Source organism: Blastocystis hominis (assembly GCF_000151665.1).
Source record: "Blastocystis hominis, Singapore isolate B (sub-type 7) whole genome shotgun sequence assembly, scaffold_9".
Classification (NCBI taxonomy): domain Eukaryota; class Bigyra; order Opalinata; family Blastocystidae; genus Blastocystis; species Blastocystis hominis.
Genome location: NW_013171868.1, coordinates 325,559 through 341,135, shown reverse-complemented (window position 1 = coordinate 341,135; position 15,577 = coordinate 325,559). Strand labels below are relative to the sequence as shown.

The 15,577-nt window shown below is 42.9% G+C and overlaps 4 protein-coding genes; 1 reads left to right on the top strand and 3 right to left on the bottom strand.

The window, feature by feature from the left end:
* Nucleotides 1-1,359: 1,359 nt before the first annotated feature.
* Nucleotides 1,360-2,593, bottom strand: GSBLH_T00006924001 (uncharacterized protein; the record flags this gene model as incomplete). Its single annotated transcript, XM_013044029.1, has 5 exons — nt 1,360-1,394; nt 1,456-1,505; nt 1,534-2,311; nt 2,384-2,474; nt 2,504-2,593. The coding sequence occupies 5 exons, from the start codon at nt 2,591-2,593 to the stop codon at nt 1,360-1,362; spliced, it is 1,044 nt and encodes a 347-aa protein (XP_012899483.1).
* Nucleotides 2,594-3,447: 854 nt separating this feature from the next.
* On the bottom strand, nt 3,448-4,531 carry GSBLH_T00005035001 (uncharacterized protein; the record flags this gene model as incomplete). XM_013044028.1 has 3 exons in its annotated part: nt 3,448-3,707; nt 3,742-3,969; nt 4,002-4,531. 3 exons carry the CDS (start codon nt 4,529-4,531, stop codon nt 3,467-3,469), a joined length of 999 nt encoding a protein of 332 aa, XP_012899482.1. The 3' UTR covers nt 3,448-3,466.
* Nucleotides 4,532-5,964: 1,433 nt separating this feature from the next.
* On the top strand, nt 5,965-7,706 carry GSBLH_T00005034001 (Propionyl-CoA carboxylase subunit ?). XM_013044027.1 has 2 exons: nt 5,965-6,032; nt 6,067-7,706. The coding sequence occupies exons 1-2, from the start codon at nt 6,003-6,005 to the stop codon at nt 7,609-7,611; spliced, it is 1,575 nt and encodes a 524-aa protein (XP_012899481.1). The 5' UTR covers nt 5,965-6,002; the 3' UTR covers nt 7,612-7,706.
* Nucleotides 7,707-7,894: 188 nt separating this feature from the next.
* Nucleotides 7,895-8,443, bottom strand: GSBLH_T00005033001 (uncharacterized protein; the record flags this gene model as incomplete). XM_013044026.1 has 1 exon in its annotated part: nt 7,895-8,443. One exon carries the CDS (start codon nt 8,441-8,443, stop codon nt 8,171-8,173), a length of 273 nt encoding a protein of 90 aa, XP_012899480.1. The 3' UTR covers nt 7,895-8,170.
* Between the last annotated feature and the right edge of the window lie 7,134 nt (nt 8,444-15,577).

Genomic DNA, 15,577 nt, shown 5'->3' with positions numbered 1-15,577 from the left:
AAATCGAGGGAGTATAATGTAAACAGTAGGGGTGGCTGAGGAATAAGCATCATTAGATACATCCCACTTTCGTGTTTGTATCAAGAGCGATTGCTTCATCGTGCACAATAGAACAACTAATTTAAATGAAACCTTTTCTACCGACTCGGTTCTCTTCGACTCTAGAATCCATCATTCTACCTATTACACAAACGAAAACCTAGAGATTCTGCGAGATAGTGGTGTTTTGGAAAAAGGACAAAACTGGAACCATCTTCTGCGGCTAATCTATCGAGTTATTTTGACACCCGAACCATCTGTATTGAAAGATATTGAGGAGGTGAAGAGCTTGTTATACAAACCAAAGACATTTGGAGTTCATATTCGTTCCGGAGGATATTTAGCAAATAGCTTTGAGCGAATGTCAATGATCAGTGAGAGTGGAGTGCGGAAAATACCTCACCAAATCATGCAAATCTGTAAGGAACGCAACATCGATCCTAATACATGGAATTTGTTTGTCTCGAGTGATTCCGATAGCGTTGCTCGATATATTAAGAGCGTGTTCAAGTCTATGTTTAACGTAGTGATTTCCTCCAAGTATAAGAGAGGCCATACTACCTCGGGTCATTTGCGGAATGATACATTGAAAAGTGCCCTGATCGATTTGCATATTTTGGGAGATTGTGATTTACTATTGGTGACTAAGGGAAGTGGTTTTAGCACAGTTGCTGAAAATATGGCCTTTCCTTCCCCAGTGTATTATATTCCAGTGAATCGGACGATCCTCCCCCGACTGAATACTACGATCCAATTGAATTTAAGAGAATCGAATCTTTGTCATGTTTGAACCATACGTTCTCTAGTATCACTTGCAATGTATGTATAGTATATTTTGTGAATTACAACTAAAAAGCAATACCAATATGTGCATCGAGTATTATACGAGTGTAATAATATACAATTATTCTCACGAAACATACATTAGAATTGATAGACTCACTCAATAATAATATGTATCGAATGTAAGATCACAACATTACCATGACATTAATAATCAAATCTTTATAATGTGATTATAAATATATAAATATATATATATATATATATATATATATATATATCATGGTAATGACAGATCAACACACCGAATGATATTTAGTAATATCCTATTATCTGTCTTCATTATATTACTAGATTAAACACTTCAATAGGATTTAAATCCTCTAGTAGTTTTTTCCATTTTGCTCCTGATGTGTGTAAGCTATGTATTATTCATTCATATACAAAAAAACGAGTATGGAATTAGCAAGATATTCGATTGAGGATCAGATGATTCTTCTGAACTGCTTTTTGATAAGTCTTGTGTTAGAAACAGTTCTAGGTTCTCTGGATCATGTGGCTCATTAGATCCTCTATGACTGTAATATGAATCATAGGATCCACTATTACTATCACTATCATAATACTCACTACTCCATTGTGTGACTTCTCTATTAAACGTTTTCTTTGGTATAAGTTCAAACCTAGTTTATAGGCAATATACAGAAGTACCTTATCTTATTTCCGGAATACTCTCTTCTATCATCACCACACTTTTTTTGAATCATAAAATACTGTCCGATATCCTCTCCCCAACAAGCTTGGATTAGGTTGTATAATAATTCATTTACATAAATATATGTCTCATACTCTTTCGCTAACATCGCCCACACATTCTCCATTCCCCAATCAGCACCTATCGTTACTGTGATAGTACCATTATGTTGATTTTTATTATTTTCAATGAAGTCTTTCATTTTCCTGAAGGCTTCATCAGCTGTTGGTAAAGCATAATCGATATCACTTTCTCGAGTATTGTCGTTCACAATAGTCGTTGAATAACACTTTTCTTCATATCTGTATTTCATCAACTGTTTATAAATAGAATCATTTAAAAAATAGTCACCTGTATATATATACAATTGTGGTTTGCCATATATAGTATTATTGTTGATAATTCTATATATCCAAAAGACAAACATGCAGGAACCAGGAACATGATTTGCATCAATAAGCTTCATTCTGAGTGCCAACTTCATATTCCTGTAAGGATCGCCTTCATAATGGATTAATGATGATATTATGCAACATGAATCCGAAATATATTCATTTCTTTCTTTCTGAAAAACTCTTTTAACATCGTCGTCTTCGAAAAAGTAATATGTGTTTTCTTCGTTGACTGTGATGAACTTACAAATGTAATAGTTCTGGCCATTAAAGGTAAAGACAGCAGGCCTATCAGCCTTAAATTTATATTTAATTTCCAGATACTTCTTTGTTATTTCGGTACCTAGAGATCAGAGAAGTATTATAGGATTACAAAATACAGTAATAGCATTGTTTTGAGCGCGTTTAGTATTACGAATTTTGTTCCAAGGAATGTGATCGGTGTGACAATGAGAAATAAACAAATAATAGCACTCTAGATTTATATCAAACCCAAAGTTCGTATTCTATATTGAAAAAATAATTATAAACATACATAAATAAAACAATCTCTATTTACCATCTGGAAAAAAATATGAAAATGTCGTGAATCACAATTATACTTCACATTTGTATAGTAGTTCATGATATAACTGAATAGTTATATGCCAGATTACATTCTTATACTACTATTTTACACTGGACATCCTACATTTTTCTATATATTTTTTGAACGGGATATAAGCTTTTACATAAATGTGTTATTCTTTTACTTATTGTGTATTCTTTTCACATAATCCTGTAATATTATGTATAAATAGAAATATTGGCATTGATTTTGTATTCACTAGGTTATTAATGGTTTTGTCACATTTACTTAACTTGAACTCTCGTTTGGATATTATTTCAACATTTCAAAGTAGTTTAATAGACGATGGGATTATTATTTTATCAAATTACAAATCATTTGAAGGGTAGAGTCATGAGTACTTTTTTCATCACAATGCACGGGATATATATAAGACGCTAATATTGTACTTAATAATTCAATGTGTTTCTCGCTATAATCAAACGAAATACCGTTATCCTTAGTTGAAAAGGAATCACTATTCATGTGTATGTTGTGTACTACGCACGATTCCACAAGCAATATAAGAAGAAACATGTGGCAATGTTTTATGGCAGAGAAGTTCTTGTTTCAGTGTAACCTAAGTGATGGATACGAAAGAAACGTAAAGAAGATAATCATAGTCATCAGTAAAAGCCAGTATTGGCTGTGTGACAACGCAACATACATTGATACCTCAGAGAGATAGAAATAAGGTAGTATTGAGTTTTTACATCCATAATTGTTCTTATTTGTGGCCGTAATTATCTGTTGTCCACTAGTAGACGTTGCACCATCGTGGTCTTATTATTACACACATCATGTGCAACTACGTGGGTATTTATGAATTGTGTCTATCAACAAATAAGAATAGTCAAAACAACAAACCAATAGTCATTTCGAGCAAATTACCTAGAGATTCTTATCTTTAGGACGATATGCTTCTATCAATCTTGATGAAGACACTCTTTCAATTGTATCATCAGTACAAATAATAAAGTACTTCTTCTCTTTTTTTTCATCAGAATCAGCCTTTTTGGTTATTGCAATGTTTCCATCCAAAAAGACAATATCATTTTGAACAAGAGGAAGTGCTTGATGTACATCTAGATCTCTAATCAACTTCATATATTTAAGAAATGGAGTGTGCTTTCTAAATGTTACAATCGTAATAATAGTCATCTTACGAATATCGAAGGTAAAGCCGATCGCTCTTTTTTTTGGGGGACTTATCATTATCATTTTTACAATTGAGAAAGGATGGGATAATCGAAATTGTTTTAACTGATGTTTGAGCAGGTTTGGGAGAGAAATCTGGAGCCTCCACTTCCTCTGCAGCGGAATTAGATTCATGGTCTGACGATTTAGATTTATCTGCTTGCTTCAGTAATGTAAGTTTGGGGTATAACTCGAATCTAATATTCAGAATCAAATCACAATCAAATACCTCACAATTAGTTGACAATTCTTGTCCTCATCGATTGTCTTTTCGTTCTCGTGATTGTCCTCATCGATTGTCTTTTCGTTCTCGTGATTGTCCTCATCGATTATCTTTTCGTTCTCGTGATTGTCCTCATTAATTGTCTTTTCGTTCTCGTGATTGTCCTCATCGATTGTCTTTTCGTTCTCGTGATTGTCCTCATCGATTGTCTTTTCGTTCTCGTGATTGTCCTCATTAATTGTCTTTTCGTTCTCGTGATTGTCCTCATCGATTGTCTTTTCGTTCTCGTGATTGTCCTCATCAATTGTCTTTTCGTTCTCGTGATTGTCCTCATCGATTATCTTTTCGTTCTCGTGATTGTCCTCATCGATTATCTTTTCGTTCTCGTGATTGTCCTCATCGATTATCTTTTCGTTCTCGTGATTGTCCTCATCAATTGTCTTTTCGTTCTCGTGATTGTCCTCATTAATTGTCTTTTCGTTCTCGTGATTGTCCTCATCAATTATCTTTACTTTCTCGTGATTGTCCTCACCCATACATTTAAGAATTTGGTGATATGTAGTTTCATCCACATAAAGACATGTCTTGTATTCCCTTGCCAACCTTATCCACAAATCTTCCATTCCCCAATCAGCACCAATCTTTACAGTGATGAGTGTCTTACAATCCTTCATATGGGACTCAATGAAGTCCTTCATTTCCGCGATTGCTTTGTCAGCTGTCGGTAAACCGTAGTCTTTTTCACTCGTTCGAGTATTATCATATACGATCGTTACTGTATCCACCTCTTCACTCTTTCTCAGATTGAGCAATTGTTCTTTTATAGTATCCGTCAAACAATAGTCTCCAGTATAAATGTATAAATCTGGATCGTATACACGTCCTTTACCAACCCTATAAATCCAAAAAAGAAACATGCATGAGCCAGGACAATGGTTTGCATCAATGAGTTTCAGCTTAATAGCCAATTTGGTCACGATATTTTTTTCTTTTACATGGAAATCTGGATTTTTGTATAATACTTCACTATTACTTTCTAACGGATGCTTTCTACTAAATTCAGCCTTAGAATCATCATCTTCAAAAAAGTAATAGGTAGTATTTTCATCAAGACATTTGAAGTTTATTGTACGGCGATTCTTACCAATACTGACATCAACAGGCGAGTTGTTATTAAACTGGTATTGTATATCCAGATAGTCCTTTGTTTTTCGAGTACCTAAGTAGTATCAAGCTCTAAAGGAATACAATAAACAGTATACTCATGCTTGGCATTCGTCACAACATCGGATTCTTTGTCATACACAAGTCTACGCCATGGAATATGGTCAGAATGGCAATGAGAAATGAACAAATGATTGCAATTGGTGCAAGCATCAAAGCCTATAGTAGTATTCTATAAATTATTGGCAGCAAGTCAACATTCCATACAGGAATTTTGTATATCCTATTAACCATGAGGATATTAAAAAATTATGATATTTCTTTGTTTATCAAATTTGTTATGAAATTGCGCGGCAAATATTCTTTAATTACTGCCTTGATCATCAAGACTTTGACTTACCACTAATGGAAATTGCATATTAATTGGCGTATAAATTACATTTATATGACCTATTGAACAGATAGCCGTGTATATCTGACTTATTATTGATAATGACTATATTGCTTTTTCCATCGTTTTCTAATTCCTTTCTTTATACTATAATGCACGCCCTCGTTACTTGCCTATATAAATATTGTATGTCTATTAACAGTCTAGCAAACCTACTCAAATACCCGCTCCAATTCCATTTTCTTGTGTATTACGCAATAGTATATACGATTTCGTGCAAGTTAAACCGAATAAGTTGTATTTTGCCTTCAAATAATCGTTTTTATACAATTCGACATGCATAACATTTTGGTCCCTTAAAGCTGTATGTCGTCCTTTCACTCATCTTCCCTGTTTCTCCATTATTCTCCCATTCTAGGTTTTCCCAAAGAATGCTCGCATCTGTTCCTTCTATGATTTCGAAGCGTGCTGTGACTCTTGCTGTACGATTTTGAATCTGTGAGTGTGATGGTGTAGCGCAGTTTCGCCGGAGCTGTTGATTTAACGAAGCCTTTCACTGAAAGACTTGCTGAAGCTCGCCACAGCGCCCTTATTGGTGGAGGCGAGAAGCGCATTGATTCTCAGCACAAGCGTGGCAAGCTGACTGCTCGCGAGCGTATCGAGCTGCTGGTGGATAAGGGTTCGTTCCGCGAGTACGACCAGCTGAAGGCGCACCGCTGCGTGCATTTCGGTATGGAGAAGCAGAACTACCCTGGCGATGGTGTTGTGACGGGTCACGGAACGATCAACGGTCGTCTGGTGTTCCTGTTCGCTCAGGACTTCACTGTGCTGGGAGGTTCTCTGTCTGGCACGAACGCTGAGAAGATCTGCAAGGTGATGGACAAGGCCATGGACGTGGGTGCTCCGGTGATCGGTCTGAACGACTCTGGTGGTGCTCGTATCCAGGAGGGCTGCGACTCTCTTGCTGGCTACTCGGAGATCTTCAAGCGGAACACTCTGTCGTCGGGTGTGATTCCGCAGATCTCTCTGATCATGGGTCCGTGCGCTGGAGGCGCTGTGTACTCTCCTGCGATCACGGATTTCATCTTCATGGTGCGCGACACGTCGTACATGTTCATCACGGGTCCGGACGTGGTGAAGACGGTGACGCAGGAGGAAGTGACGCAGGAGGAGCTGGGCGGCGCTGCGATCCACACGAAGAAGTCTGGCGTGGCGCAGGGCGCGTTCGACAACGACGTGGAGATGCTTCGCGCGATGCGCACGTTCTACGACTACCTGCCTCTGAACAACCGCGACGGCGTTCCGAGCCGCGTGTGCACGGACCCGCGGAGCCGCGCGGAGCCGGCGCTGGCGAACATCGTGCCGCAGGACGCGAACATGCCGTACGACATGAAGAAGCTGGTGAAGCTGGTGGTGGACGAGCAGGAGTTCTTCGAGACGTCGCCCGACTTCGCGAAGAACATCGTGGTGGGCTTCGCCCGCATGGAGGGCCGCACGGTGGGCGTGGTGGCGAACCAGCCGCTGGAGCTGGCGGGCTGCCTGGACATCAACGCCTCGGTGAAGGGCGCGCGGTTCGTGCGCTTCTGCGACGCGTTCAACATCCCGCTGGTGACGTTCGTGGACGTGCCCGGCTTCCTGCCCGGCGTGAACCAGGAGCACCGAGGAATCATCCGCGAGGGAGCCAAGCTGATCTACGCCTACGCGGAGGCGACCGTGCCCAAGGTCACCGTCATCACCCGCAAGAGCTACGGAGGCGCGTACTGCGTGATGTCCTCGAAGCATCTGCGCGGAGACAGCAACTACTCGTGGCCCAACGGAGAGATCGCCGTCATGGGAGCCGAGGGAGCCGTCAAGATCATCTTCCGAGGAAAGGATCTCCAGAAGAACAAGGCCGAGTACGCCTACAACTTCGCCAACCCGCTCATGGCCGCCCAGAGAGGATTCATCGACGACATCATCGAGCCCACCGAGACCCGAAGAAGACTCTGCGAGGACCTCGAGATCCTCCAGACCAAGAAGATGACCAATCCTTGGAGAAAGCACGGAAACATCCCGCTGTAAAGAGCGAGAGGTCCCGAGCCGAAGAAAAAGGAGAAAAAGGAGCGAAAAAGAAGAATGATAAACAATAAATACAAAAGGATACGAATGTATACAGTGAATTGTTTGTTCGAAAGTGGGTATGGGGAGTGAGTTCGATCAAATTACCTTCAATTGATGATCGCTTAGTTATTTGCATTGGATATTCTAAAGCCTATTCTTGTGATTGATTCATTGATTCATTTCATGCGAGATGATTATTCGATTATTTCATTGAATTTAAAATTGCAGAAGCAACAAACACTCACGAATACACTTAATTGATAATCACAGAAGGCACAGGAGCTGGAGGAGCCGCCATAAAAATACTCCAATTCTTACTACACCTCATTCCTTCACCCAAAACCCACTTGGCATCGGTAAAGACATCTCTTTCTTGCTCACATCGCCTCATAAAATCTTGAATCGTCGGTGTGGATGATGTCACACCCGTTCGGAACTCCTTGATGAACTGCAGAACCTCCACCACCGACTTCCGCAACGCTGTGAACTGGTCATTTTCCTGCGGCTGAGGCACATTCACCTATCCATCAGACCTCCCTTCCACTCCCACAAGATCCAGCAACTGCTTGTCTCGTTCGAGGATCAAGTCGCGCCTCTCCGGCTTCACAGGCAAGTTCTGGAAGCCCATTCCGAACTGCATCTTCCCTTCCTCGATCTTGCTTCGCCACTGCTCCACTTCTTCTTTCGTCGAAAGCAGCAGCGTAACATGGCTGTTCGTCTGTTCGTCCTTCACGATCAACTGACTATCCGTGCCTCGAAGGAACACTCTGCCGAACAGAATCTTGTACGCCATCTCGCCATACATATACAAGCCGATCGGACTCAAAAACGCCTCCACTCTCTCGCACTCCACTGCTCCATTGTATCGCAGCATGGCTTCCGTGTGCAGATATTCGCCCGGCAATCCTTCTTTCGGGGGAATAATCACTTGGATCAGACGATAGCGAAGCTCGCCCAGCGCAGAGTAGCGCACATAGTTATCCGAAAACTGCGCCAGAATGAAGAGCGTATCGAGATCCATCACGCGTAGCAGACTATCATGATCTCTATCGGTCACTTCCCTCCATCAATCCTACCGATTCGGCAGAATCATATGGCGATAGAAGTCCACAAGCGAGTACTTCGGAGGCTCGGCGCTGCGTGACATTAACTCCTTCTTGCTTAGCAGCTCCTCCTTAATCAGCGGAACGAGGAAGAGCTTCCGCTTTGCTGAATAAGAGAGAACCATCGCCACGCCGAGAAGGTATTGGGAGATCGGATACGGGGCTTGGGGAAGCAGCGCGACGATTCTTGTTAAGAGCTGACCCACTTCGAGATTCTGACCGAACGGCGATCCAGCCGAAACGCAGCGCTTGCTCACGATCTTCCAGAGCAGCTGCGAGGCCACGCGCTGCAGCGAGGGAGGGCAGGCCTTGTCAAGCGAGAGCAGAATGTAGAAGAGGATGTTGCCGCGCAGCATTTGATACACGGCCGCGCCGACGTTGCTCAGAATCAGCAGAAGCTTCATCACGGTCTGGATCACCTCGCTTTCCTCGTTCTTCGGCACTGCTTTCAGAGTCGTGGCGGCCACTTCGTCGTGGAGCAGAGAGAGAAGAGGACTCACCACGTAGCGCTCCTTTACCATGAGGTCGTTCTACTAGTCAGGATCCATCGAAGTCCGCACGATGGTTTCCGGGTTCGAAAGCAACAGGGTGAGACATTCCACGCTGACTAAGCGCATTTCGACGGGGATCCACGCCGAGCGACACACCACCAGCAAAATGTGGGCCATGCCATTGCCAAGGAGATGATGCTGCTGCGCAGGAACCTACATTCAATGACACCCAGATCGTCTCACGAGGTTGGTGGACAGCTCTTTCACGATGAGAAGCACCTGATAGCAGTAGTACAACAGCTGCGCTGGATTCTTCAAAACGCGGAAACGGCCATAGGAAGTGATGTCGGTGAATAAGGCAAGGAGACGAGGCACCGCGTACTTCACGAGGATCTCCTGCTTCTCCTGCATTGCGCTCGCGTCCCTCGGCGAAATCTGACGGTCGGAAGCGCCGCTGGGCTCTCTCTGGGAAGCGTACTTGAGTAGAATCTCCTTGACGTTCGATCCGACATTGACGCCCGAAGTCTCCGAGGAGATTTCGTTCTCGACGGCCCAGAGGAACAGCGTCATGAGCTGCTGCATCGAACAGTTCTGTAGCACACTGGAATTGCTCTTTGTGCCCCAGAGGAAGCTGATGACAGGCCGGACAAAGTTGGTGAGACACTCTCTCTGCTTGGGGGAAAGGGAGAAGCGGAAAATGGTCGACATGATTTCGATTCCATTGTACTTGGTGAACACGGAAGGCATCGTTGAATCATACGTGGTGATCGCTCCGATGAGCTTGGTGAGATTGTAGAGCACCAACAACGCCGATCTAGGCATAGAAAGGGAGCACCGAGTGATTACTTTGAAGGAGTAAGCGTCTGCACGATGTTTTGAATGGTCGAATACAAGAATTCGCTTTTCAAGAAGGACAGTAACGCGCCGTTTTGGTTTTGATAAATCACGTTCGTGCTAGGAATCAGCCATCTCGATAAGCAAAACATGAATTTGGAGCAGATAATGATCGATCGCGGATCATTGCTCTTCATGAAGGCCACGGCTTGCTCCAAGTCCTTGCCATTAAAGAGCTTGCACAGCGCCATATCGGTCGAACACACATGAAGGCATTCGTACATGTATCGCGTGAACGCAAAGCAGAGCCGCTGCTGATGATATGTGGCCACATCCGTGGTGTCTTCGAGTCCCGGAACGCGCGATGCTCCGCAGCACGGACAAACATCCACCGAGTCAAGACACATTAGCAGACAGATGGAACACACCCAATGATTGGTCTTGGGGTAGAAGAAGGTCTGGTGGAACAAGTAGTCCTCGGGGGGAGGCATAGTCAGCACCGAGATATCGGAGGCGATCGCGCGAATGGTGTGGATGAAGGTCTCAAAGACCTTGGGAGAGAGAGTGTGATTAGCGCATGTGAAGATCGAGGCGATTGCTCGAATGCTATGTACACGTGTGATGGGCGATTCGGAAGTCAGTTGCTTAATCAGCCGATCGACGTGCGCGTCGGTCAGCTGGGCAGCCGTGATAACGTCTTGGTGGAACCACAGCTTGGGGCTCGGGCAGTTCCGAATGGAATGCAGAGTTCGGTAGTTAATGATGGTGGGGATGAAGGGTCGAGTGCTGTCGTTCCGCGCAGGACCCGCGTTCTCACGCTCAGGATCGATGAGAAGGATGGGGACTTCATCCGGAGTGGTGATGATGGGATGCGGAGTCACTGCTAACGAGAGGAACTAGAGTGAATTTGGCTTCCAACCAGTACCTGGTTCCATCCCTTATATTCATCGTCATCGCTAAAACGAATGAACTTCGCACTGTCTCGGATCCGACCGCTTGAGATCTTCAGACCCTTGGAGAACGCTTCTTGCGGGTACTGCTCCAAAATGATATCCTTGAGACTGATTGACTTGCAGCAGAAGTCCTTCATGACCTTATCTCTCTGCTACACGTCACACTCGGTTCCAAAGAAGCACCTGGTAGAGCAGCAGACGATCGGGCTCCAGATAGACTTCGTATGGAGTCCACATCGAGCGTCGGCTAGACGACTTGCATTCAGCGATTCCAGCCTTGAGAGGCAAGTAAATGAAGTCGATCGCAGGAGGACAGCCGTAATAAAGCTTGTCGGCCAACATCTACCATGGACTCCTCTGCGCAAAAATACCTTTGTGCAGCAACTGACCACCAAGGGAACATCGGTAGTCAGCAACTCGAAGAGAGTGTCCAGCGAGAAATCGGGCAGGTCTTCTTCATGGTTCTTTGTGCAGATGAAGAGGTAGGTCAGCACCACGCGTGCACGGTGAACGAGAAGTGGTCCCGGACTTTGGTCGGAAGCAATACTCTATATATCGATCACGCAAAGACGACGATTCTACCTCTCCTCGACTGAGGGCGATGAGGTTATTGAGAAGGGAACTATTCTGGACGATGTAGCTCTTGCCTTCTCCGTTTAGAATATAGCTTTGGAGAGCAAAAAGCATCTCCGCTTGTGTGTTCTCAGGATACAATCCGAGATCTTGGTAATCGTCCAAAAGGCGATATGTTTTCAAAAGCAGCTCGCACATGTCTCGATTCTGTGCGATCAAACCAAACAAACACGAGGTAGCCATCACGCTGAGCGGCAAATCCTTCTGGAACACAGAGTACACAATGAAGATTCCCTTGTATTTCAGGAACTGCTCTTGTAGAGGGAAGCACCGCAACATTGTCGCTAGAATGAGCACAAACAAAGCCTTCGTTTCGCTGTCGTAAGACTTTTGAAGCGTCGCGAGCAGAATAATGAGAACCACCGGCTTCTTCTGCGTGCTACCGAGATACCAAATGTTGCTCTACATTGAACGCCACTGGAAAACAAGACGATGTCTCCCTGATAATGTTGGAAGAAGCTGAGGAGGGCACAACCAAGAGAGAAGATCGCGTCTGAATCGAAATTCTTGCTGTCTCTGAGAATCACGAAGATCTCGGTGATGATGCCTAAAAGGAAATGAGGTAGCCCAACGCATACGTTTGTCTAGAAGCAGCGTAGCAAGATGAGGAGAGAAGCAGTAGTAAGTGATGATACGTCCCAGAAGCTTCACCACATTACTGCTCTGCTTGCCAAACGTGTCTCTTTTGGCGTTACTCAATAAACCTCGGAGATAGGCCACTGATTCCGCGAGATATTTAAAGGTATCCATCTTGTCCTTTTCTTCTAAATCTATACTTTGCGAGGAACTGCGCATAGAGGATTGCCCAGTGTTGATTCGCTTGATGGACGTAATGGGCTTCTTCAGCACTTCCGACTCGCGAGCGCACTGGAGAGCATAGTCAATGTCTTGCTGCTTATTGAACCCGTAAATAATAGAATGATTCAAAAAATCGTCTTCAAAGACCGCCTTGTCTTTCTCCTTATCATCCACGGGCGTATGCACAAAGGAGATCGACTTGAGAGATTGCCGATAGGAAAGCTGCACCGAAGCGACAGCGCGCTGCATTGTCAGAGGGTTCATTGCTAAGTCTCTGACAGTCTTTATCAGAGAGGGGAGCATGTTATTAATCTCAATCAGGGCACGAACCACTGCGTACGATGCAGGGGTATACGCGATTTCGAATAAGTTATTCAGATCCAAAGTGGAAAGAGGAGCATTCCTGCTTCCATAAATCGAGTCGAGATAGTGCTGGCTGTAAAGCGCGATTTGCCCACCCATTTCTTTGTTTCTACAATTCCTTAAAATAAACCTGAGGACTAATCGTCAGATCTCTCGTATGCAACATTACATCCTTTCTTTGTCAACTGCGACAGAATTTCCTCTCCAAAGCGAGCCAGCTCGTTCACGATGCGATAGATGAGATACATTTGCTGGAAGAAAGTGCGGTTGGTGTAAGGAAGTGATGTTACCGATATTATCGAGCCGAAGCTGTCCACCACCTGCTGCACGACACTCATATCTCTTTCTACGGATAGGGAGGCAAGCAAGTAATCTCTAATGCCTTTATCATCACACCCGACAAATACAGAATCGCGAGAATATGCATTTGACTGTTTTGACAATACTTGGATCCCAAGAACGACGGCAAGAAGCCGATGATTAAGGAAGCATCAAGACGAATCACCATGTCGGGTTCAGCACATAACTACAGGTGAATGGATTTCTTTCCATCGAGTACATTAAAAAGCGCTCCAATCAAATCTGTTTGGACGCGAGAAACGATTTCCGATGCTTCCAGCTTTGAAAAATACTCTAGAGGATAAATTCAATGCTAGATAGACGTACCATAGCTAACAGTGCTTTGGCATTCCTTAATATACTCCTCGTTAATCTGTGATAATAGGGAATTAATCAGGGTCAGATAGTTCAGCCGCACCAAGTACTCCCTGCCTTCCGGCGTCATGGTTGCCAAAAAAATAATATGGCATACATAGGGATACATTTCGGCAATGCTAACACCCTCACTGACCATCCATTGAATGGTCTGGAGCTCCTCAATCCCAGGACTCCATTGATTCTCAGGCGTTAACTGGTAACGGAGGTTAAAATAAGGCGCTAATCCTTAGTTCTCAATCCGTAGGCATACGAAAATTGCTTCTTGAGTGAATGTATGGATACGCACTACTATTATAAGAGGGCATATCCTGGAACCGAGAGCTCCACAATTTAAATTCCTCTTGGCTACACATCATTTCCTTGCTGTTCTCCACTACTTTTCAAACTGTAGTGTGACAGGACAGGCACCTGGAAGCATAAAGGAAAGGGCATTGCTTGCCGCCTCCAGATAGAGAAAGCAGTTTGTAAGGCCGATCTTATAAACCGGAACCTCACAAATAACATCATCTTCGTGCGGATAAACAACAAAATAATCTTTCCTTACGAATACCACACTATAGGGTTTCATAGGATCATTGTTAATGCGTAGATGGCACTTTGTGACGCTAACGTCATTTCGGTATTTGATGTAATTAAAAAGAGGCAGCGAGGAGCATTCCATAATCTCTGTCATTACGATCAGTGCTAAGATTTGCGTTGTCACATGAGAGCAGTTTAGCATCATCATAATCTCGTCTCGAGAGCAATATTGTAATACTTCGGTTCCGCCTTCTAAAATTAGTTTCTTCATGATTTGTGTTGGAGAAATGAGATATTGGCCTAAGTGGTCATTGTGAACCTTCAGGATTAATTCGGGTAGACACCCTTCAGCTCGAAATTGCTTAAAGCATTCCACGCTGTGTTTTTAAAGAGTACACCAACCCCTACTCATAAAGCATGTAGTAAAGAGCGGTGTATGCACTTATTTGTAGATCCTCATCCGAACAACACTGGAAGACAGCCGAAAAGGTTTGGTCCATCCAAATGGAGGTCGTTTTATGTAAGTTCTTACACCACTGAATGTAACGCGATAGCATCTGATAATCGGAGCAGCAAATTGAAAATATTTGGAAGACCTAACCAATAAAAGAACGGAATGACAAAATACCATTTGAACTGTTTCGGTAGAAAAATCCTTCCTTTTCAGGACGAGATCCATAAGCGTAATAATATACAGCTCTTCAAATACCACTACTCTCGGAAATAGAAAGAATCACTACAATCTCGCGCTTCAGGGTATTTTTTTATATTATTAAGAATAATTCCGAGAAATTTGTTTACCAACAATATCTACGACTCAAATCATCCATTCCTTTTCATACTCGTTTTTCCTTTCGTTTTACACCCTCAAAATAGGATTTCTTTTTGGTAAACACTTTGATGCCATAAATGCAACTATCAAGAGTATCTAGTATTAAACACTCGATTTAAGATCCACTTTGTAAAGATGCCATACCAGCATTACCCTCGATCAAACTAGACATCTCAAATATGGGAAATTACTCTTGTAAAAAACAAATACTGATAGTTGCTCACCAAGAGATTCCCGCGGGTAATATTTTGAATTCAGCACTATTCATTTTAATAATAGTTATTATTATTATTATTATTATTATTTTAATTATTCGAATTCAATTTCACAACTGTTTGTCTAAAATATTCAGTGTTCATCCTAATTTGACACAGAATTGTCTTTACTCATCTACGTCTTGGAGAATAGATGTAGATGAATAATCTATGGCGTAGTACTTGAAAACACAGAAATCTGACCTCTGCTATCGTTTTCGTTTATGGTTTTTCATCTTTTTACTGCCGTTGCCTATTTTGAGGAATTTCATTTTATTTTTTAATAATAGAATAGGCAATTTCAAATGGATATTCGCAGAAACAGGCGTTATTACGCTTGGCTCTCTCCAAATAGTGCCTAGTGTTACAATTCATATAAAATTTCTACTCTAGCCTATGTACATAGCATAGATAGTTGATAAATTTGAAG

Coding starts and splice junctions, on each gene's coding strand:
- GSBLH_T00005034001 (XM_013044027.1), top strand. CDS start 6,003: ATGATTTCGAAGCGTGCTGTGACTCTTGCT. Junction 6,033..6,066: donor AGCGTGCTGTGACTCTTGCT/GTACGATTTTGA, acceptor GTGATGGTGTAG/CGCAGTTTCGCCGGAGCTGT.